The 23773-nt window shown below is 34.7% G+C and overlaps 1 protein-coding gene across 1 annotated transcript; it reads left to right on the top strand.

Moving 5' to 3' along the window:
- The first annotated feature begins 546 nt into the window (after positions 1-546).
- On the top strand, positions 547-19714 carry LOC139511158 (uncharacterized). The gene is made up of 4 exons (XM_071297732.1): positions 547-1064; positions 7246-8994; positions 9623-10379; positions 14601-19714. Exons 1-4 carry the CDS (start codon positions 1020-1022, stop codon positions 19712-19714), a joined length of 7665 nt encoding a protein of 2554 aa, XP_071153833.1. The 5' UTR covers positions 547-1019.
- Positions 19715-23773: the final 4059 nt, after the last annotated feature.

Genomic DNA, 23773 nt, shown 5'->3' on the forward strand with positions numbered 1-23773 from the left:
TCATAGATACAGACGCAAAACCAGAATTGTTAAAAACCTTGTTAAAAACCTTTAGAAATTCAAAAAAAAAAAGTAATGTTGTTGTGTAATCGTAATCTAAATCCTAGGGTATTTGATGGCTTTTTATCTATATTGGATCTAAAGCTTTATTCTGATTAATAAATGCTTAAGATTAATTTTTCCGTTTATAGTTATATATATATTGAATATCTTCTAAATAGATCGAAAAAACATGTCATTATATAAAGTTAAAATCTACAAAATGTAATTTCATATCTTTATTAAAAACAAAATTTTAAGAAACTTGGAGATTATTATTTACATTATTAAAAACTTTGAAGTTTTAAATTTGACGCTAGATTATAAAAAAAAATACACATATTAAAAAAGTCCTGTTCATTTATCAGCGACTGATTTATCGGGGAAATGACTGATACTAAAGAGATAATGAATTTAAAACCCACAGACTTTAATTTCTTTACATGCCATTTTAGCATATAAGCCAGTTCTAACGATCCATATGAATGGCCAGGTATTGTCAATGTTATATAAATAAAAGATTTTAGCCTGTAAGTACAAGTTCCAACTGATCACACCTTTTAACTTACGGTCTATTAGAAGGAATTTAGGTACGACAGGTTTCTATTGACACGAACCTATTCAATATCGAATTTAAGAAAAACGAATGGAGACAAATTATTTTCATTGTTGATAACCTTATTACAACTCAGAATTGATTGATTCGGACAAATAAACCGTTATCTGAGAGTTAGATTAGTCTAATATAACTCATGTGTTGTGATTTCTTACATGTGCAGATAATTGACAACTCTTTTACAGAACAAGTATTTGTTTAGAACGAAGGATTAAATAAGAGATGGATTAAGCACGTCTTATTTCATTGATAAACTTTCGATGAAAACAAACATTCGCTAGATATTTTATTGTTTAAACTGGTAAATGAAAAATGAAATAAAGAGTAATTGTGAATAGAATTTGGATTTAAATACCACAACAAGATGCTGACCAACCAAGTATCTCATGATATAGACATGCTCCTCGAGGTAAGAATTATATTTATATATACATATATGTATATAACGGTTATACTCACTCAAAGTTTACTGCTCGCAATCTTTCAAATCGAAACATTTATATTTAAACATATATTATGGTCGTGTGTTTGTCAGTTATTGTGCTTAGTGATCATGACTTCAAAAATATCTATCGTTGACTGGTCGTTGTTTTCGAATGTCCAGTGGCAAATATATCATGCATGTTCTGGAATATCAAAAGAAATATGTATCGTGTACTCTATAAAAAAAATATGGCCTATAAAGGCTTGTTCTATGTTAATAAAAGGAGATTGAAGGTATACCTTAATGAAACAGCAACCCAACTACAAAATAACAAAAAAAGACCCCTAAAGTAAAACTTGCAGTCTTCAACTAAAGACATGCACCTAGTAGAATTATGTCAAGCTCTATACAAGTTAAGAGATACACTAACAGGTGTGTCTTTTACACATAATTTTCCAAATCACGAAAAACATTATGATATACATATGCCAGCTTCTGATGGTGGTTCATGTATTGATAAACTGAGGCAAATGGACATATGGGTATTCTAGTGTTATTGGCATTGTTGGGATGTTAACTTGTTGATGTATGTCCTAATTAGTTTCATACATTTTCGGTTCTGTTTTTTTTAAACTTTTTAATAATGATTTATGTTTTATGTTTCTTTACAAAACAATTATACGATTCAATCTCTGGAGTTTAACTTTAGTATTCTTTGGAATTTAGCCCATTACTTTACTATATGTCAAACATGGCCTATAATATTGATATGTGTAAAGAATTTGAATTGTGAAATGTAATAGATTCAGACATCAATAGAAAAAGAAAATATCACAACTGATTTCTTCATATTTTTTCTGGATTTACTTTCATTAAGAACATGCACTCACACCAAAAGTATACGAAAGCCAAGATAACCCCTTTAAGAGTCCGTTTAACAGAAAGGGTCCTTAACAATTCATTTAAAATCAACTTTGTCTTGGTCAGTTTGAACCTTAGTTTCTGAATAACTTCTCTATTTATTTCAAGTTTTTTATAATTCAGCTTAGTGTATACATAATGTAGAAACGTGTCTGAATTCAGTATGGACTAATCCAGTATTCACTTAATGAGATTCAATAGAAACATAAGAACTATCCACCATTCACCAAATGACGTAAACGTATAGGTCAACGTACGGCCTTCAACTTAGTACAGTTTTTGTGGTTTTGTTTTATATCGGTAGAAATGTAATTACTTTTCGTTAGCCCCTATTATAACCCTTTTCCATTGATTTTTCCCGTGCTATTACATCATGTTAGACGAGATAGACCCGTTTAACCTTCTGTTTATTGGACTTCATTGTTTTCTTAATACTCTTATATAGCGTCTTTTATTGAACATGAAAGAATTCTAATAAATAAAATCTAATTAACTCAAGCAACACCTAAAATCTGCAAGTTTGATAATAAAATCACATCAATCTGATTGTCAATTATTTATAAATGTTACTGTGACGCACAGACTAGCTTACATATATAAGTTTGTTATTCCTGTGTCGGGTTTATTATTTATTCTAGACTGTGAAATTGTATTTGAAAAAGTTATAAGGCAAAATTTCGTTAAGGCTTTCAAAAGTGTGATAGTTTGGTTAATGTAAAACCTTTTCACTTCGGCAAACAAAGTAATACGTTGATAAAAGTTTATGGCTGCATTTATTTAGATTAGATATTAATATACTGGGAAAACAAACTTTATTTAAGATATAAATATTTGCCTACAATTAATAAGAGTTTCCTTTAAAAATAATTAAATTTATACCCTATAATACTCGGATCAAATTCTCTATGGTTTCAAGTAGAAATGTTAACGTCTAAGGATGATTGTACTGGTTCTAAGCGGCTAAGGGGGTGGGATTGGGGTGCACAATACAAGATGTCAGCTTGTATATAGAAAAGAGGTTCTAATATGAACCTTGGATAAAGTAAGAGGAATACTATCACAAACACACAGACTGACGTAGCACTTTTATTATTATAAAACTTTAACCATGAATTTACAAAAAAAAAAAATATGATAGAGAGCAACCAACTTGAAAACAAGTTACAGACTTTGCAATAGCATACACCATATTTTAGCGCTGTGGAAAAAATAGAGTGTATATTATACAACATATATAAATTCTGGTGTGCAAATTCTCCTTAAAAAACGAGAATTTTTTTTTTTATTTGGACAAACCAATTGTGTAATAAAAGAGTCTGTGGTTCAACTGTCATTTCCTATTATATGGATAAAACGAATCAAAATTAAATCACAATGATTCTTTCATTACAATATTTTTAATGTTTACAAAATAGCTCCCCGTGTGGTTGAAGAAAGTAACACGTATTACAATTTATAGAACATGAAAATAAATGAAAAGATCGATTTTGAAAAGCTGAGAACAAGTTTTAAGTAGTATGTAATAATAATAATTGATATCTATATTATATTTGTATAATATTTTTGTATGAATAAAAGTGATATGAGGTATATGTCATTTTATATTATACTTTTGTAAAGAACACATGTTGAATAGTTTTATATGCTGTATCATAGTTCTTTTACTCACACATTGAGTCAATAATTTAGAAAACAGAATTGAGAATTGTTATACAAGATAAAAAATAATAATACAACTGGGCTTTTACATACTGAATGATTACTTTGACGCATAACTAGAAACAATCAAAATTTCATTGTTTCCTTCAAAATGGCTTTTTTAAAGAACAATATGTTTAGGTAAAAAGTCCGCTGTAGAACGATTTGTATTAATAGCAATTGAGAGATAAACGTGATTACTTTACTCCTCGATGAATAATTAAAATATGCCATAAATGAAAAAATTGAATAAGATAATTTTAGTAACTAAAAACAAACCTGTGTAAAACGATCTATAGCTATAGAAACAATCAGTCCTGCATTGTTGCTTTAAAATTATAACATTACAAACGAATTCGATTTATGTATTGAAAACTGCTTTAACGATTTCAATTAATAATTAACAAGACCAAAGTGATACTGTGCTCTTCAGTAAATACCAATGAAAAATTAATATAGTATTGAAACGAAATATTATAAACATCTATTGCTGTAAAGCTGTCGAAGGCACAAGCAGCGTCTCAAGGCTAAGATCACAACAACCCCTTCTCCTATACATATGTATCCATCAGTGTTAACCTAGCCCCACGTATACATCAGTGGTAACCTTGCCCTACGTATACATCAGTGGTAACCTAGCCCCACGTACCCATCAGTGGTAACCAAGCCCCACGTATCCATCACTGGTAGCCTAGCCCCACGTATCCATCAGTGGTAACCTAGCCCCACGTATAAATAAGTGTTAACCTAGCCCTACGTATACATCAGTGGTAACCTAGCCCCACGTGTCCATCAGTGGTAACCTAGCCCCACGTGTCCATCAGTGGTAACCTAGTCCCACGTATCCATCACTGGTAGCCTAGCCCCACGTATCCATCAGTGGTAACCTAGCCCTACGTATACATCAGTAGTAACCTAGCCCCACGTATCCATCAGTGGTAACTTAGTCCCACGTATCCATCAGTGGTAACCTAGCCCCACGTATCCATCACTGGTAGCCTAGCCCCACGTATCCATCAGTGGTAACCTAGCCCCCGTATCCATCAGTGGCAACCTAGCCCCGAGTATCCATCAGTGGTAACCTAGCCCCCGTATCCATCAGTGGTAACCTAGCCCCACGTATCCATCACTGGTAACCTAGCCCCACGTACCCATCAATGGAAACCTAGCCCCGTATCCATCAGTGGTAACCTAGCCCCACGTATCCATCAGTGGTAACCTAGCCCTACGTATCCATCATTGGTAACCTAGCCCCCGTATCCATCATTGGTAACCTAGCCCCCGTATCCATCAGTGGTAACCTAGCCCCCGTATCCATCAGTGGTAACCTAGCCCCCGTATCCATCAGTGGTAACCTAGCCTCACGTGCCCATCAATGGAAACCTAGCCCCGTATCCATCAGTGGTAACCTAGCCCCACGTATCCATCAGTGGTAACCTAGCCCTACGTATCCATCATTGGTAACCTAGCCCCCGTATCCATCATTGGTAACCTAGCCCCCGTATCCATCAGTGGTAACCTAGCCCCCGTATCCATCAGTGGTAACCTAGCCCCGAGTATCCATCAGTGGTAACCTAATCCCACATATCCATCAGTGATAACCTAGCCCACGTATCCATCAGTGGTAACCTAGCCCACGTATCCATCAGTGGTAACCTAGTCCCACGTATCCATCAGTGGTAACCTAGCCCACGTATCCATTAGTGGTAACTTAGCCCACGTATCCATCAGTGGTAACCTAGCCCCACGTATCCATCAGTGGTAACCTAGTCCCACGTATCCATCAGTGGTAACCTAGCCCACGTATCCATCAGTGGTAACCTAGCCCCACGTATCCATCAGTGGTAACCTAGCCCCACGTATCCATCAGTGGTAACCTAGCCCCACGTATCCATCAGTGGTAACCTAGTCCCACGTATCTATCAGTGGTAACCTAGCCCCACTATCCTAACCCTATGTATATGTCTTTGATAAACGTAGCCCCACTATCCTAACCCTATGTATATGTCTTTGATAAACGTAGCTCAATGTTTCATTATTTGAAAGCGTAACCCCAGATATCTGCCAGTGATAAACCTAGCCGTTCCCCGGGTTCAGATATTCCTTATTGGTAAACCTAGTTATGGTATCTTCTTCTGAGTTTTCCTCACAATAAAAAAAAGTAGATGTGATATTATTGCCAATGGGCAACTCTCCACAAGAGACAATAGTTCTTGGTACGGCCTTCAACAATGAGCAAAGCCCTTACCGCATAGTCAGCTATAAAAGGCACAAGGCTGGTGACAAAACCATCTGATGAGATAAAGCAATGGCGTTAAAACGAACTTAAGTTCATTCTGTTGGTTTATACGAACCACACATAAGCATCAACAATAAAATCCATTTAATGAACTTCAAACATGTCAACGAAATTACAATAGATAATTGTTAAACAACGTGGTGAGATTTTAGAGATATACAATACATATTAATAGTGGACAATGACAGGCAGCTAAACGTTTTATGTAAATAGTGATTGAAATCTTAATAACAACAATTCGGTACTGTTTGACCTTCACAGGTCAAGAACACATAAAGAATTGCCAAATGTCTCACAATGCTATAAATTATTACGTTGTATTTGCCACATTTACTATTTTAAATATAATCAAAATTAAAATGTAATAAAAAATATTGAAAAATGTACGAGTGCGCCAGGTTCTCTGAAAAAGATAACCTGGTCGGGAACGGCAAGTCAAATTGTTCATTTGGGAGTTATGTTAAATTGTAAAATCTAGTATGACTGGGGACATCATGGGAAAAATGATATGTTTTGTTTGTTTGTTTTATGATAATCCTCCAAGGGGACAGCACACTCCAAATTCAGTTACAGTGTAGTTATATAGATTAATTCCATTCAATGTAGCCGATTTGGACTGTTTTGTGTGGAATTAATAAAACTGCGAATATCATCGTTTAAAAGATATCGATCATGAATATGACCAACAGATCGGACAGTATGAAAACATACGGTGGCAACGAGGCGGACAGTACACTTTGAATAGAAAAGATTCAATTGTGACAATATAATAAAAAAAAATGAACCAAACTTTTGTGTGTGTATGCGGAATATGATTATTCAACTATGTATCGATTAAAAATCTTGAAAATGTTTGAATTTTCGGAGTTTTGTTAAGATTTATGACTCGAAAAATCGCAAAATTTTGACCCCTCTTCATGATCAGGAGTTATTTTAAAAAGACGGTTGATGCTAAAAGCATAAAATAAGCTTTAAATGGTCAAAAATACATCATTGTAGTTATTCACTTACCTTGAGCTGCTGAACAATCCATTATGGGACACTTTGTGTTGATATTCTATATTTTTTTGAAAAACAACGAGCCGATCGCCGTCGGACAGATCAGCAACTTCCGTTTTGTGTCACTGTCCGCTTGTACACTGTGGTATATATATGCTAGTATATTGATATGAAATTCATAATAGTAAATGAAATAATTGAGGATATAAGTTTTCATAATAAGTATACAAATTTAATTATATATTTCAGACACCAGGTCTTATTGGTGGAGACATGAGCTCCAGTATCGAGGGTCCTGACAGAATACCCAAGCAATTAATGGCATTCGAGAAACTACTTAGACATGCCATTTCACGATTTTCTAAGGATAATCTTTATGACATGCTGCTGACTTTAAATTCTGAAATGGACACCCCAAGGTCACGGGGTGGTCAACGAGTTAACACAGGAGATCCAAACAGAAAAATTCAGTCTATGAGACAAGTCCGCCAGTTGATCAAATCTATAGAGGAAGCAGCTATTAAAGGAAGGGCTTCCGATCACGAGTTGAGATGTCTTAAAAGTTTTGAAACTTTCGACCGCGATGTTAGATATTTAAGAGATCTAAAAGCCTATTTTGATAGTAACATTTTGAAAAGTTTGAATGAAGAGTATTACGATCCTGTCGATTTTCCGAATGCTGCCGCTGTACCTCAGCTAAAAGGCCTCGCCACTCCAGAGTCCTCTCGTTCGAGGAAAGCGACTTCAAAGGCATCAAAGGAGACAAGAGACCATGCACGTTTACCCTCCGTGGTAGTAGAACTCAAGGAGTTAACTGGAGTTTGGGGAGAACTACTCAGTGATGGCAATCTAGACATTTCTATTTTTGATCCAGACAGTCATCATGAACTTCTGCAATTTGAAAATTACCATTCATTTGAACCCATTCTCCGGCTGGTTCCAGATGTGTTTGTTAAATCTTACAGAGGAATCGATTTAGGACGAGAATGGCTGGCTCTTGCAGTCAGAATATACGGAGAACGTCTTCCTCTTAGGAAAGCTAAGCCTAAAACACATTCACCTCCTCCTCCTCCGCCACCGGAAGTGCTAAAAACACCGACTGCAAGAAGTAGAGTTCCAACTGCCGAGGTCGACAAGAGGGTAAGCGAGGTAAAACAGCATATAAGCATTATAAATAAAGATATAACAGAAAAACAGGAGATAATCGTCAGTCTAGCTAAAGATGAAAAAAAATTGTCAAAAAGAGAAAAGAGATCCGACGCGCTAACGAATAGTTTTGAAAAAGTCGATAATAAAATGCAAAGAGCACAGCGAGATTTTCAAAGAGCAGTAGCAGATCTTGACCGAATGAATGATCAGATTAAATTCCTTCCAAACAATAGCCCTAAATACACAGAGTTATTCAAACGATGTAAAAATATTGAAATTGATATTGAGAACAAACAGAACACCCTACAGATGTTGGAATACGAAAAATCGGTGGTTCAGGAGGACTACCTCTTAGAACTGGAAATGAGACCACATTTTATTCATTACATCGGAGACATACAGCATAAGATAGAAACGTTGAAAACGGAAGTAAAAGAAAAACAAAATGCGAAGAAAGAACTCGAAAAGCAAATAGTTTTAATCAAAACATCGAAATCCGCCAGTGTTAATAAATCTATGCAGAAATATTTGAACGGAGAGCTAGCATATGATCTCGAGGCTGTTACGCATCGGTTAGAAATGGCTCAATCACAGGACGACGAAAGGAGCATAAAAAGTGCTGCGTCGGGAACGACGTATACCGACTCTGAGGTTGATCTTGCTGAATATCTCGTCGACGAAGGTCGACAACAATCGGAATCAGACTTGCAATTTTTCTATGATGCTGATGGAGAAAAGGCGGGAATAACGAAACCACACATGCGCAAAGATATCATAGGAAAACCACGAATAGCAGAAAGTGTTTTAGCACCAACTCAGAATAGACAGAAACCTCGAGCAAAAGTTTCATAACAAATTCAGTTTATACATGTGAATTATAGAGCTTAATCAAATCTTGTTGGTTTAATTGTTCAGTAGTTGCAAATTATTAGAGAATCACAATTTTCACTGCATACATAGTACATATAATTATATGTAACTGCCAAACCATTTCGTCCAGAAATTTAGTAGCCGAAAAAGAAATATGCACCGAGCAGAAATGAAGTCGGTTATGGTCACATTTGCACATAGAATAGCATGTGGATTTTGCAATACAATGAATCAATGTTTGTATTTGTATTTTTTTATATTAAACATGTGTTATATGTCAGTTTGGTATGTCAAGTCGTTTGGTAAAGTTAACATACTTTTATGAGAGTTATCTCTCCTTAACCAGTCTTTGTTGTATTGATATGCGGATTGCATTCCGTATTTGTATGATATGTTAGTTTATCTTGTTCTCTTGTTTTATTGTAACGATTGGATATGGATGTGTTTTGAAGAATAGAACATCATTAATTTGAACTGTTGTTTAATTATTTATGCCAAGTTAAGCATAAAATGGTGGAGGAACCCGGTTGTTAGTAAGAACATTCAAACACATTACTTATAACAAAACAACATCTATTTAAGCACGATCCTGTGAAATTAACCCCAGTGGGAAGGCGGTCATGCGGTCGGACACGTGGACGTATTGCATTTTCTTGCGTACATAGCCTATGGAAAATCATTGGTAGACTTTGAACTGATTATTATAATTTCGATGTATTACGATTGGGATGATGATAAAGTAAGGTACAGTGACAGTGAGGAAGACTTGTACATAAACCCTTCGTATCGAGATATAACAATTCTAGACAATACTTTTGTAAACACATACCTTGCAACATCGATAAACCATGATTCCGCAAATATACCTGCCTTCAATGATTTACCTAATTCTTTGAACGATCAACCCAATAAAAGCAAACCACCAAAGAAAAACATTATGGACAAATTAGCCGCCTGTAAAAAGTTTTCCGGATACCCCAAAGACAATGGCTCAAAATTTATAAAAGAATTTGAATCCTTTGCCACTCTCCATGAGCTTGATGATGCCAAAATTCTAGCAGCATTTCACCTCCATCTTCAGGGCCCCGCGCTAACATGGTACAACGGACTAACTTCTGATTTAGACTGGCAAACAATTAAAGAACTTTTTAACGCTAAATATGTTAAATTCAACTGGGAAAATCCATCCGTCGTTATTGAAAATCAGTTATTCAATAGTTTGAAATTAAACCCCGGACAAGAGATTGAAGATTTTTATTGTGAGCTCGTAGAAAAAGCGGACTTGCTTTCCAAACCTGAACACGAAGTCATGTCAAAATTTGTTGATGGGTTGCCTGACAAACTTGCATTTTATGTCCGCGCAAGTAAACCAAAAGATGCATCAGACGCATTAACACTAGCGAAAACAGGCGAGGCGTATAAATACAGGGAATGTGAAAATACAGTTGCCGCCGCACGAACAATACATGGCTTAATTTCGCTTGCAAAGAATCTAGCGGAAGCGAAACATGTATTACGACGTTTTAGCTTGAACGGCAAACGATTTAATGGCTTCTAAGTTCAAGACATTGGTCACGTGATAAAAGGTCAGAGTTTACGATTTTTTGGTAAACGTGCATGCCTCGTGGTTTTTGGACTCGTATCGTCTTATTTGTACTCGTACATTAATCAAAACCAAAGTGTTCAATTCTAGATAAAATAAGCTTTCTTATTTTATATAATTATAATAAAAAAGTATTGTTAAAATGTTATAAATTCACGAGTGAAGTGAAACTTTTTTTCTGAAAATTTGCGTAGGTCCACGGAAAATCATTAATAAATCCTTAAATAGGTTTGGTAACGTGTTGAGGGGTATAAAATATGAAGTAAAACCGTTTTTTCCTTCTTAAATAACAATATCAGATCACAAAAACCCCGGATACGCAATTGTGTCAGTTTATTCGTAGCGAAGCGGAGTTCAAAGGGAGATAACTCGGTACTCGCATCGTAGGATATTGCAAGTTCACAACAGTAAATTTGAGTAAAATTAATGATTGCAGATCTATTTCGAAGAGTTCTTGAATAACTTTTCAATATTCCATGTTCCTCTATTGCTGTAACAATAAAATAGTCATGGAAAGGTTGAATATGACATTTTTTTCAAGTTCTTACAGGTTGTTGAACACTTCCAAATAAGACAATTACCTACATTTTATAACAGACTGACTTTTTCTCTGAAACTTGAACTTATTGTATATATATATATTCTCAAACACCTTTTTGGTAGATAGAAGGATACAAGATGGGTTTATCAGTCATTTTTCAAAAGAACCTGTGTTACAATAGAAACAGAAGCAGAAGATTACATTTAAACAAAAATATGGAAAAAAAGGAAATATAGTCTTCAAAATTGTGACCATTACCATAGATTGAAAATAAAATCAATCTGCAGCAGCCAGAAGTACATGTACAATTTTTGTTTTATTATAGCTGCTTTAAGATACAAAAGCAGATCTCAGGGAGTCTGGTGATTGGAACCTCCTCTTTTTATGGAAGATTAATGCATTTGAATGGGATCATGCATATAATTGGAACCATCCTTTTTATCCTTGGAATACCACCACTTATGTTTAAAATTTTCTGGATTCACCCTGAGATAAAAAAAACTACATAAGTTGTACAAGTTCTGTTGCTTGCCTTAATCAAGAGAAAAAAAATCTGAACATCCAAAGAACCAGAAAGGGATTTAAAACATAATAATCAACACAAAGATAACTGAACAAAAGCTGTATTGCAATCTGATATCCTGCAGTTATCATAAATCCTATTATATGTAATATTTCAAGTTTTGCTTTATATTTTTTCTTCTTTCTTATATTTGAATTCAAAAGTCCTGCAACCAACTGTTAAGTCCTTTCAATTAAATTATTGATTGGATAATAACCTAAGCTGACCAGTAAATAAAATTTGAAAATGCTTTGTTGAAATAAAATAGTGGTATTATGTCATTAGATATACTGAATCAACTTCAAATTTAATCCAAATTCACATTTACCTGCTCTAAAATACATAGTCAATTGGACTACAAAAATCTGAGACTACTTCATTGTATAACATAGAGATTGTGGTCACCGCCCAAGTTATAGTAGTCTCAGACAAAAACAAAACTGATTTAAATACAGTATGTTCAGAATTTTTTTGAAAAATTTTAAGGACAACAAAAAGAAATTCATTATTCTGATATCAGAAATAAATTCAAAGCGGAATGTCAGTCCTTTAATTGAGATAACTAGTTTAATAACATTATTTACTATATAAAAAAAATCATGATATTGTCTGGATTTACAATCATTGACTAAGCTTGTCATCCACTCACTTACTTTAAATGCTTTTAAAAGTTAACCTGTCAGTACTAAAATAAAGAAATGTGGTATAAGACAAGATATTTTATTCCAATTAAAGGGCATATGAAGAGCAAAGTAATGTACATGTATTACAATGATTTACATATATCTGTATATATAATGGAACAATGATGTTGATATTAATCAGATAAATATGGAGATAACCAATTCCATTCTTAGATTTTAAACCACAGCCAGATCAGAGAGCCACACATATACTTGAAAAGGCATATAACAATTATATCTTCAATTAACAGCCAAATATTCCCAAAGGCCCAATTAAAACAATATCTGTACTCTATATATTGATAGTTTTTTTAGTTCAAAACATTTATTTTTCAACACTTTTCAATGCCTCTAGGTTTTCTTGAATGAAAAGCCAATTAGATTTGGCACTTGTGCTTAACTTTTCAATTTTTTTACAACTTATTATTATATTATCATTAAATTCTTTTCATAAAACTTATAAAGGGGAAACTGACATTTATGGTATAGTTGCCAATGAGATAACATTCTGGAAACTTATCACCAGAGTCCAAGTCTCTGTTAGCAGTGACAGTTAAATTACAAGTCACTTTACATACATCAACAATCAATACATTCCATTGTTTTAAGGCAAATGAGGAAAATAAGAGTAACAATAGCTTTTGCCTTACTACATGCACAAAAGAATATTAGAAATTATAATATAAATAAGTAAATATCAGAGGCAAAAAAGACAGGACTTGGCCACTGGACTTTTAGTAAAGTATGCCCTTACCAATCCTTAGAGGAGCTGCTGTATACTAGAAAAAATGATGTTGATGATTTAACCCTATCAATTATCATTTTAGCATTACATTATTGTCAATTGCTATCTGCTCTATTTGTTCCAACCTGTTATGAGAGTCAAAATGTATACCTAGGGTGGGAATTAAACCCATGTACGTTCATTTACTTTATTGTTCTTTGTGTACATAAAATGTACATGTACATGAAATATATCAAATGCAAAAAATGCTGTAATGTATCATTACACTCCACCAGTTAAGGACCAAGTAAAGGAAGTCCCTGCACCTACCTAGACGTATTTCCAGGGTAAGATGTATTATATAACTCTTGAAAGTATAACACGATAAAGGTTAAGTATATAGTAACATCAACGTGCAATTCACGTAAACAAACTGTCAAACATAAACAATCTACCACGTGTTTGTCTGCTGTGCTTGAATTCAAAACGACCCATCAGGCTTATTTACACGAATTTTTGCTCAAGCAGACAGTTAAATATGTCCGTTTACCTTATGGGGTCTGTTAAGAATGGATTTGCTGTTATAAATTGTGTATGCATGGAAATATAAGGAAGATAACATTGATTTTTACCGTAACTTTTGAATACACAACATTCCCAAGGTATCCCCCCAAAACACATGGCTACTTTGTAACGACGGCTGGTAACGTGTAGCCACTTTCTAACGGCAAATGTGATTGGATGATCTTCAAAGATCAATAATAAAATTCCTAATAAATGATTGGATACGAATTTGTGTCAGATTATAAATAGGTGAAAAAATGTAAACATTGAAATCCGCCATCTTGACGTAGGAAACAAACTAATTTTCAGTCTTGGATTAAAGGACATTGTCCACATTGCCAGCGTATCATGCATAAACAGTCATCTGCAAATATATCTTTCAATTTGTGTTTTACACTTACTTTTCTATGTTTTAGTTAATTTAATGTTTTAATTTACTACAGAATGGGACATCGTTCTCAAAGATGCCGTAGAAAAAATTATAGGTGGCGCTGTTTGTGGGCGTAAACATTTTACATACGGGTTCTTTTTTTGTCGACAAATTGACCTCTATCTGTCAGATTCAGGCGTTTGCCTTCCAAGCCAATCCGAAATTTCGAGTTTAAGATCTCAAATGAATCAGCTGACCGATCTCATGAATGATATGAAAACACAAAAACAAACAGACTACAATGTAAAACCACCTATGGGCTACAATAATTTTTCTCACAACACATATCCAAGCGCACCACGTCGAAATTTGCCCTGCTATAAATGTAATGCAACAGGACACTTCAAAAGAAATTGTAATTGGAACGGTACGGGAAATCTCTCTCCTCAAAACATATGCCAATTATGCTCTCAAAATGGACATGTTGCTTTGCAGTGTTTTATTTTCGGACAAACAGTTCAACACAATGACACGTAACATGCAATGCCAAATATGCAGACAGACGGGACATTCGGCAAAAGAATGCGGTCAACTTCAGAAGGGAAACTCTTTCCTCCTGGGGGCCACACAGCACGCTCCCCTAGGAGACCGTCCATAAGTGCTTCAAGAATTCGGAGTAGATCTAGATCTCGTGTAAATAAATGTATGAATGTAAATAAAGATTTTTGTGTTGAGAATATGACATTGTATACTGGTGAAAATGATGTAATTACGTCATCCGAAAATGATTCTGGTACTGATTCCTTCATTTCTTCGGACTCTAAATTTTTATATTTAACTGTTCGTTTTGATTCTTTGAAAGTTTCTGCATTGGTTGATACAGGAAGTTCAGTGAACATTATTTCAGAACAACTTTATGATTCGTTGCCGTATAGTAAGAAGTCAGATTTTAATGCAGATGTTCGTGAGTCCATTGTTTTAGCTAACAGTCAAAAGATTGAAGTTGTTGGTACGGCTTACGTACAAATGAATATTTCAAGAGCCAATCATCGTGTTTTTACTTATATTTTGAAAATGTCATCACATCCTATTATTTTGGGAACAAACTATTTAATTGCGAATAAAATGGTGATTGATTTTAGTGAAATGTCCGCTGTTCCAAAAACATCAAATGTATATTGTACAAAAAGGACAACGATTTTACCACATACAGAGACAATTATATGGGGAAAAGTTCCGTCAAATATTTATTATGGAAAACAAGGAATTTGTACGTCTAGTAAATATATTGTATCTAGAGGATTGGTTATTTCTAAAGGAGTCGTTTCTGTGTCAAAAGGTAGACTTATTCCAATTAAAATATTAAATCCAAACAGTTGTAGTATTGACTTGTATAAAGGAAAAACATTAGCTATGTTTGACGAAATTACATCTGAACACTCGCTTCTTCCGTTCAACGATACTACAGACCATTGCGTTCAAAACGTGAATTTGATAAACGATACAAATAGTGTAAACAGTAAAAGTGACCCGGTTAGGCTTGATTCTACTGTACAATCCGAGAACAACAACACGTTTAACAGTGAAATCACGGATTTTATTGCGAATTTTCTGTTTGAAAAATCTAATTTGGACAAAGTTCAGCGTAACGATTTACACAAGTTTTTGTACAACAATAAAGACATTTTTGTGACAAAGTCAGATCCTGCTTTAGGATTCACGGATTTAGTTAAACATAAAATACTGTTGAAACCTGATGCCAAACCGAAGTATCAGAAACCTTATCGTTTGTCGCCCGATAAAAAGGACGTTTTAAGGCATCATTTGGACAATTTGCTTGAGCAAGGAATTATTTCTCCTGTATTTCCAGATGAAGACCTACCGATAACAAGTCCGATTGTGCTAGTTACTAAGCGTGTACATGGAACAAAACAAGGACCTCCATATGACAAAGACTCCAGTCTTTCGCAATTTCGTTTTTGCTGCGACTTCAGATATCTAAATTCTCAGTGTAAAATTTTCTCATATAATATACCGGATTTACAAGACTTAACAGAATCTTTTTCACAAAGAAAACCAAATTTCATAACATCCATTGACATGAGTTCCGGATTTTTCCAAATGAAAATAGACCCTTCAAGTTCGAAATATACGGCTTTCAATACATGTTTTGGGACATACAAATTCAATCGATTACCCATGGGACTTAGCTCAGCACCGAACTCGTTTCAACTTTTTATGGACAAAGTTTTGTCCGGACTAACTTTCAGGTCATGTCTTTGCTATTTGGACGATGTGTTAATCTGTCCAGAGACATTTCAAGAACATATTAATGACTTGACCGATGTATTCAATCGTTTTAGAAGTGCTGGTCTTAAACTGAACCCGAAAAAGTGTCAATTTGCAGAACAGTCATGTATATTTCTTGGACACCATATTTCGTCAAAAGGAATAAAACCGCCCCCAGATCGTGTTCAAGCTTTACAAACATATCCGTCACCTCGAAATTTAAAAGAACTCCGCAGAGCTTTAGGTTTATTTGGATGGTTCCGAAAGTTTATACCGAACTATAGTGAAATAACTCAATCATTGACAAAATTATTGCGAAAAGGTGCCTTATTTCAATGGAACAAAGAACAAGAAACGGCATTAAATGCACTTAAAACACGTTTACTCAACTCGGAAATCTTAGCCTTTCCTCAATTTAACCTTCCGTTTTATTTGGCCGTTGATTCATCTTCAACAGGGATAGGATATATGTTGTACCAAAAACATCCTGATGAAAATAAAAACATTGAAAAAGTTAGAGTAGTCCGTTTTGGTTCGAAAGCTTTAAATCATTGGCAAAGGTCATACGGTCCAACTAAACTCGAGCTATTAGGAGTCGTTACAAGCGTTACTGATTGTTCAAGTTACCTAAGAGGCAATGAATTCATCGTTGAGTGTGACCACAAGGCATTGCGACCGCTAATTGAAAAACAACTGAAAGGAGCGATATATGATCGTTGGCTTGCAATATTACAACAGTACAATTTCGAAATTCGTTACAAACCAGCCGCGCAAATGCAAGTACCGGATGCATTATCTCGTTGTATTGGAAGTGATGTGTCCGGTGAGAATTCAAGTCCGGCGGAAGATGACCTCTTTTTCCCGTATGTTCAGGAAACGACAGGACAAATTAGTATTTCGAATCCCGTTGAGAACAATACACAAACTTTAAACTTTATCGACTTTGAAACAGAAGAAACCGATCTTGACGCAGGATATACAGCCGATACCGAATATGAATATATTTCTCCAAAATTAAGCGAAAAACACTGCATTAGTACAGTATTTACATTGCCTAAATGTAGCCCGATTGAGCAGACAGAGGATGAAGCGAATCGTATTGAATTAGAATTTTTCGATTCTCCGTGTGAAGATACAACTGCGCTTTTGAAACCGACGCTGCAACAAAAATGTAAACATTCCGCCGATGCTCAGGACGTAGCAAAGGTGGAAATTGAATGTATTACTGAAGATCAATGTTTTGCACTAAACTACATAGACAATATTAGTATGTTAAAACCGTTGGAAGCCATAGATGGAACTTATTTGATGAATGAAAGTACTCATAATTGCGACACTCAAGACAATGTTTTACATGAATTTGACCCTTTGAAGGTTAAGACACAAGATGAACAATTAAACGACGAAATAGATTGCAATTCCGCATTGAACTTGCACGAGCGTGAATGGTTGAAATTCACAAATGCTTCCAATTTAAATGACATTTCTGTAAATGCAGTGCAGAAAATTTTATTAGGTGAAAAAAGTGACAATGAACTTACAAATGAAAGTCAAAAGGATAATGATACATCGACAGAGGACGATACATCGATTGAAAATAAACCTGTTCCGATAGTTTCAAGTGACGACGAACTTGTGAAACGAAGCATAGAACTATTTAAGCGAAGTGATTTTAGTCCAGACAGTGTGAAAGAATTGCAACGAAATGATGTTAATTTACGACAAATTATTGACTATCTTGAAAATCAAGTTTTGCCACATTTACAACGAGATGCACGACGGCTTATACTACGTTCTGCAGATTATTTACTGCTGAATAATTTGCTTTTTCACAACCGAAATGCTAAGTGCAAACGAACTAGAGACCACAAGCCAAAATACCAGTTAGCTTTACCGAAAATACTCATAAGACCAATTATGGAAATTTTTCACGATTCGCCTATGGGAGGCCATGGAGGCATACAAAACACTATAGATTTAATAAGTGAGCATTTTTATTTCGACAAATTGCCATCTCTTGTAACCGAATATGTCAAATCCTGTCATGACTGTCAATCTAGAAAAATGACAAAAGCTCATACTAAAACTGGAATTATATCGTACCGTACACCTTCTGGACCATTTCAAATATGGCAAGTTGACCTCTATGGACCTTTACCGACATCACAAAGATCGTATACACACATTTTATCAGCTATAGATATGTTCAGTAAATTTGTATATAATGTGCCTATTCCAAACTGTGACGCAATGACAGTTTCATATGCTCTTTTTGATATGTTTTGTCAATTTGGTGTTTGTGACACAATTATATCTGACAATGGAAGTGAGTTCATTTCAAACTGTACTAAGGAAGTTTGTAAATTGCTTGAAATTCGTCAAAATTTTACGCCCAGTATGATACATCATTGTTTAGGAGCATGCGAGAGAACTCATCGAACGTTAGCCGAGAGACTAACTCCATACATTCAAAAAGGAACGCAATGGGACAGTGTGCTACCTGCCATTACGTTTTCAATGAACGCCTCAATAAATTCCTCTACAAAATATTCGCCTTATGAGATTATATACGGAACAAGACCTAAATTTCCGCTTTGTTTGTCACATCAAACCGATTTCTCAACTGTACCTGACGATTATCGTGACTATGTAGAAAAACAGGCCAAAAAGTTAGATATAATTAGAGAAGAAATTCGTACCAATGCACAACGATCAGGAGAACTTATGATGGATCGATATAACAAAAAGACTAATCCGTTGTATTTATCTGTTGGAGACTATGTATATATGCTTAAAGATCCGAGTGGCCCAGGACGAAAGTTTCAACCAAAATACAGTGGACCCTTTATCGTAAACGCTATAAAATCACCTCACATTGTGAATCTTAAAGAACCATCTTCCGGCAAAATTCTTAAATATGACACACATTTGGATAGACTAAAAATTGCATATGTTCGTGCACCCGAACCGTCAGACTATTTTTTATCAAAAGTTCATACAGCCGAAATTAACCGTGAATCAGATGATCCTTCTACAGACAGTGATTCAGAACATACAGAAGCTATCCCACCGTTACCACAGACTCAACCGGTTGTCAGACGTTCAACACGAACTAGAAAACGTCCTATTCGTTTTCAACTTTCCACTTTAGATACAAACTCGTCCGATGAATTTACGACCCAATCAGACACTTATTATAAAGTTAAGAGAATTTTGTCTCAACGTAAAATAAATGGAAAAACTGAATACCGTGTGCAATTTAAAGGTGAACCGGCACAAAATGCGTTGTGGATTCCATTTGAACAGCTAAATGAACATACAAAGAAGATGGTACAGTCCAAACCACCGCCATGTGCTAACTAATTGTGTATTTTTTTTATGAACATTAATAAATTATGTTTTATGGCATTTAAAACCATGTTAATTTTGACAAAAACTATTTCAAGGACTAGATTCTTTAAAAGAACAATGTGTTTAATTGTAATTTCGTTTAACAGTAATAATATGTGTATAAATTGATAGTGAAATTTTTGTGAGAAAAGGAAACAAATATTGACAATGTAATCAATGGGTGTCAGTTGATTGGGAAAAGTATTTTGTAAATAGATTTGTTGAAGTATTACTCTGTAATAAGAATTTGTTTTATACAAAATATCGAGAGAATATTTTCGTAAATATTGCTATGGTAGCAGTTTTAAAAAGATTTTTACTTCAAAGTTACTGTTTTTGATTTTTTGTTGAAGTTTTATTCTTAATTGTATATTTTTTAGTTACGGATCAGTTACGATTTGAGAAGAGAAGTTAATTTAGTAGAGAAAGTTTTGAATTTAAGTAATTCATTTTGTTGAAGAAAAATATATTTTAACGTTTGCTTTCAAATGAATAGTCATTTTTGAAGTTTGATTAATAGCAAATATTGCATTTATGCAATTAAAAGGAAAATACTGCGTTTTAAGGAGCATTTATATTGTTGTCATTTGTAATGACGGATTTGGTGTACAATACCAGAAATAACCTATTTTTTATGGTTGTATTTTTTGAGGCAGCGTATATGGCCATTGTGTTGCTTTAATTGTATTTCCATTTAATAAGAGCCAAGGTCTCTGCTGGTGTCATCATTTATTAAAGTTTGCTCTGTATAACCAATTGTATTGTGGAATATGCAGTAGGAAGTGATTTTTATTTTGAGTATAGTAAAAGATTTGATATTGATTGAATGAATAATAGCTTGGAAAACATAAATTAGCCATCTTTATTTTTTATGAAAATAATAGATTTTTGAACTATTTTAAATGACCAAACGCCTTGACATTAAAAACAAACGCGGTTTGTTTATTTGTTCGGGGGGATGTTATATGTCAGTTTGGTATGTCAAGTCGTTTGGTAAAGTTAACATACTTTTATGAGAGTTATCTCTCCTTAACCAGTCTTTGTTGTATTGATATGCGGATTGCATTCCGTATTTGTATGATATGTTAGTTTATCTTGTTCTCTTGTTTTATTGTAACGATTGGATATGGATGTGTTTTGAAGAATAGAACATCATTAATTTGAACTGTTGTTTAATTATTTATGCCAAGTTAAGCATAAAACATGTGTGCTGTTTATTCAAGAAATAGAGATTATATTTATAAATGTTTGTATTTAATAGAATGACAATCAAGAGTATTACCACTATACACGTCTCGTGGTTTTCAAATGAAATTTGGAGAAAGTATACCAAAAAAATTAAGAAAATAAAACCCCAAACAGACACATTATAGTAAAACCTGTTTAATACCGGTACCGGTAATACTCGCTTTTCTAAACACATTATTATTTATACATTTCACATACAATGTTAACTTAACATTTTTAACACATTATCTTATCTCCAGTGTTTAACTTAAAATGAGCAAGAGGACGAGAATTAGTTGAGGAAAACTTGGAACTTCCTAACCAACTGCTGTATGTGTATAGGGTCATTGTAGCTCAGTCTCCCAGGGTACATGGCGTGTGTTCATCCAATTTTATTAAATGGTTCTTGTTGCTCAGTCTTCTGGTGGCATACATGTTCATCGTGGTTTTTGGGATACGATTGCTTTTAAGCAATCTGTAGACTTTTACCGTTGACTCAGGGCTCATTCCCTCACGTCAACCGTTTTATTCTAAACATTCAGCAACATCTCATATTCTGATGATTGTCTTGCTTTAAAAGGTAAAAACAAGCAAAAGGATTGAACATAAACAACTTTCCTGTAATGTTCTTCTCATAATCTTCATGTTTGATTTTTCCCTTGACTTATATGCGTGTTTTTAACAACACGGAAAATCAGAATTAAGCAGTATTTATATTTAGTGTTTTTATAAATTTAGACACACGTCAGAGGGAATTCCCCAGTTTTGATAAATGCGAGAGTTCTTTGAATTCCGATAATTCTATTTCTGTCATATAAGAACTGAAGTGGAGTTTTTTTTTATATTTTACCGTTATGAAACTGATACTGTACTCTCATAAAGAAATTGAGACTCATTCATCATATCATAAATTAAATAAACGTTCTCGTCGCGGGTTTGTTTATGTATTAATGCGCATGCGTATAGTTTTGATTTCAAGGGGTATCAGATTGAGTGGTTGTTCTGGATTCCCCGCTTATTAATTAATTTGAAACTCATTGGATTTTTTCTATGTCTGCCTGCTATTGAGGGTTTAATATTGTTGATGCATAATTTAAAATCATATGCACCATTTAAATTAAAATCAATGAAGTTTTACCTATAACACCCCTTTAGCCGAAATGGAGTCTTCCATATTATCGTTTCGAGTTGTCTCCCTTTCAGAAGTATTTCCCGTCAAAATCGTCAAGAAAAATTAACTCGTTAGATGTCGACAGAAGAAAAGAAAGGTAATCCTCGACCATGGACAGCTGTTGATACCATAATGGAGGAGATATCTGTTGCAGTTTCAATCCACACTGAAGATGAAAAGGATCATCCAATTATGACACATCTCTGGTCGAGTTTGTACGTTCTGAGGAAATTTCTATTACATCAGAAGAAGTCAAAGGAGACCTCTTGTTATATGAACATTCAGACCACACTTATGCAGCAAAAGAACAGCCATTTGAGAATGAAAAAATATGTACGCTTGAATTTGATTGCCATGCTGATTTTTTTCTTGCACCACTGGAAGGCACAGAGCAACTGATTACACAATACATTTGTAATTGAGATATTTGCAGTGAATGAGACACACAATGAACATGAAGAACCTTGCCTTTCTCCCATTCTCCCTTTCAGACTTTATGCAATTTATTACAAGTTAGCATCAATGATACATGTACATATATCCTTAGCTGTACAGATACCGAAATTTGCATACAGTTGAACTGTACCAGATCAGTTGCAGGGAAATTAGCACGAAGCTCTCAGTTATCAGTGACTGCTGTGGAAAGTAAACTTGGAATTGATAGCACACAAATAAAACACAATAAGTACATTGCTCGTACACTTGTATCCAGGATTAGCTATTTTTAAAGTTGAGTGACTATTCAGATTTATATTACCTTTGCATGTGCAGTTGAATTAGTTTTGAAAGTAATACTATCCAGCTGTACCTTGCGGTCATAAAACTTTCGAGTCAGTTTTTTTGTACTCATACTCGAAAATCAACCAATGAAATTGCTTGATTTCTTGTTTCGAGCATGATTTTTGTGCTCCAAGCACTGAGCAAAGTTTTATGCCTTCAAGGCCAGGGCTGCCAAAAATGCGTGAGACTCGCGCATGTTCATGCTTTTTTGCAGCAGTATCCTTGGATCAATTTTTTCCCATTTGATCTTTTCTATTTTGGCCAAATCTCACGAATTTGCTTAATGAAAAGTTGGCAGAACTGCTATACATGTGTCAATGAAAACTATATGGCAATCGTATCCCTCAGAGCATTCTGCTCTTTGATTAAAGGATTCTTCGTGCTCAGTGTCCTGGGATACACGGTGTGTTTACCATGATTTTAATAGGATTCTTCATGCTCAGTTTCCCGGGGTGCACCGTGTGTTTATCATGGTTTTTATATGATTCTTCATGCTCTGTTTCCCCGGGGTATACGGTGTGTTTATCATGGTTTTTATAGGATTCTACATGCTCTGTTTCCCCGGGGTATACGGTGTGTTTATCATGGTTTTTATATGATTATTCATGCTCTGTTTCCCCGCGGTATACGGTGTGTTTATCATGGTTTTTATATGATTCTTCATGCTCTGTTTCCCCGGGGTATACGGTGTGTTTATCATGGTTTTTATAGGATTCTGCATGCTCTGTTTCCCCGGGGTATACGGTGTGTTTATCATGGTTTTTATATGATTCTTCATGCTCTGTTTCCCCGGGGTATACGGTGTGTTTATCATGGTTTTTATAGGATTCTGCATGCTCTGTTTCCCCGGGGTA

The sequence above is a fragment of the Mytilus edulis genome, chromosome 2 (genome assembly GCF_963676685.1).
Source record: "Mytilus edulis chromosome 2, xbMytEdul2.2, whole genome shotgun sequence".
In the NCBI taxonomy this organism is placed as follows: Eukaryota; Metazoa; Mollusca; class Bivalvia; order Mytilida; family Mytilidae; genus Mytilus; species Mytilus edulis.

Coding starts and splice junctions, on each gene's coding strand:
- LOC139511158 (XM_071297732.1), top strand. CDS start 1,020: ATGCTGACCAACCAAGTATCTCATGATATAGACATGCTCCTCGAG. Junction 1,065..7,245: donor ATATAGACATGCTCCTCGAG/GTAAGAATTATA, acceptor TATATATTTCAG/ACACCAGGTCTTATTGGTGG. Junction 8,995..9,622: donor AACCTCGAGCAAAAGTTTCA/TAACAAATTCAG, acceptor AATTAACCCCAG/TGGGAAGGCGGTCATGCGGT.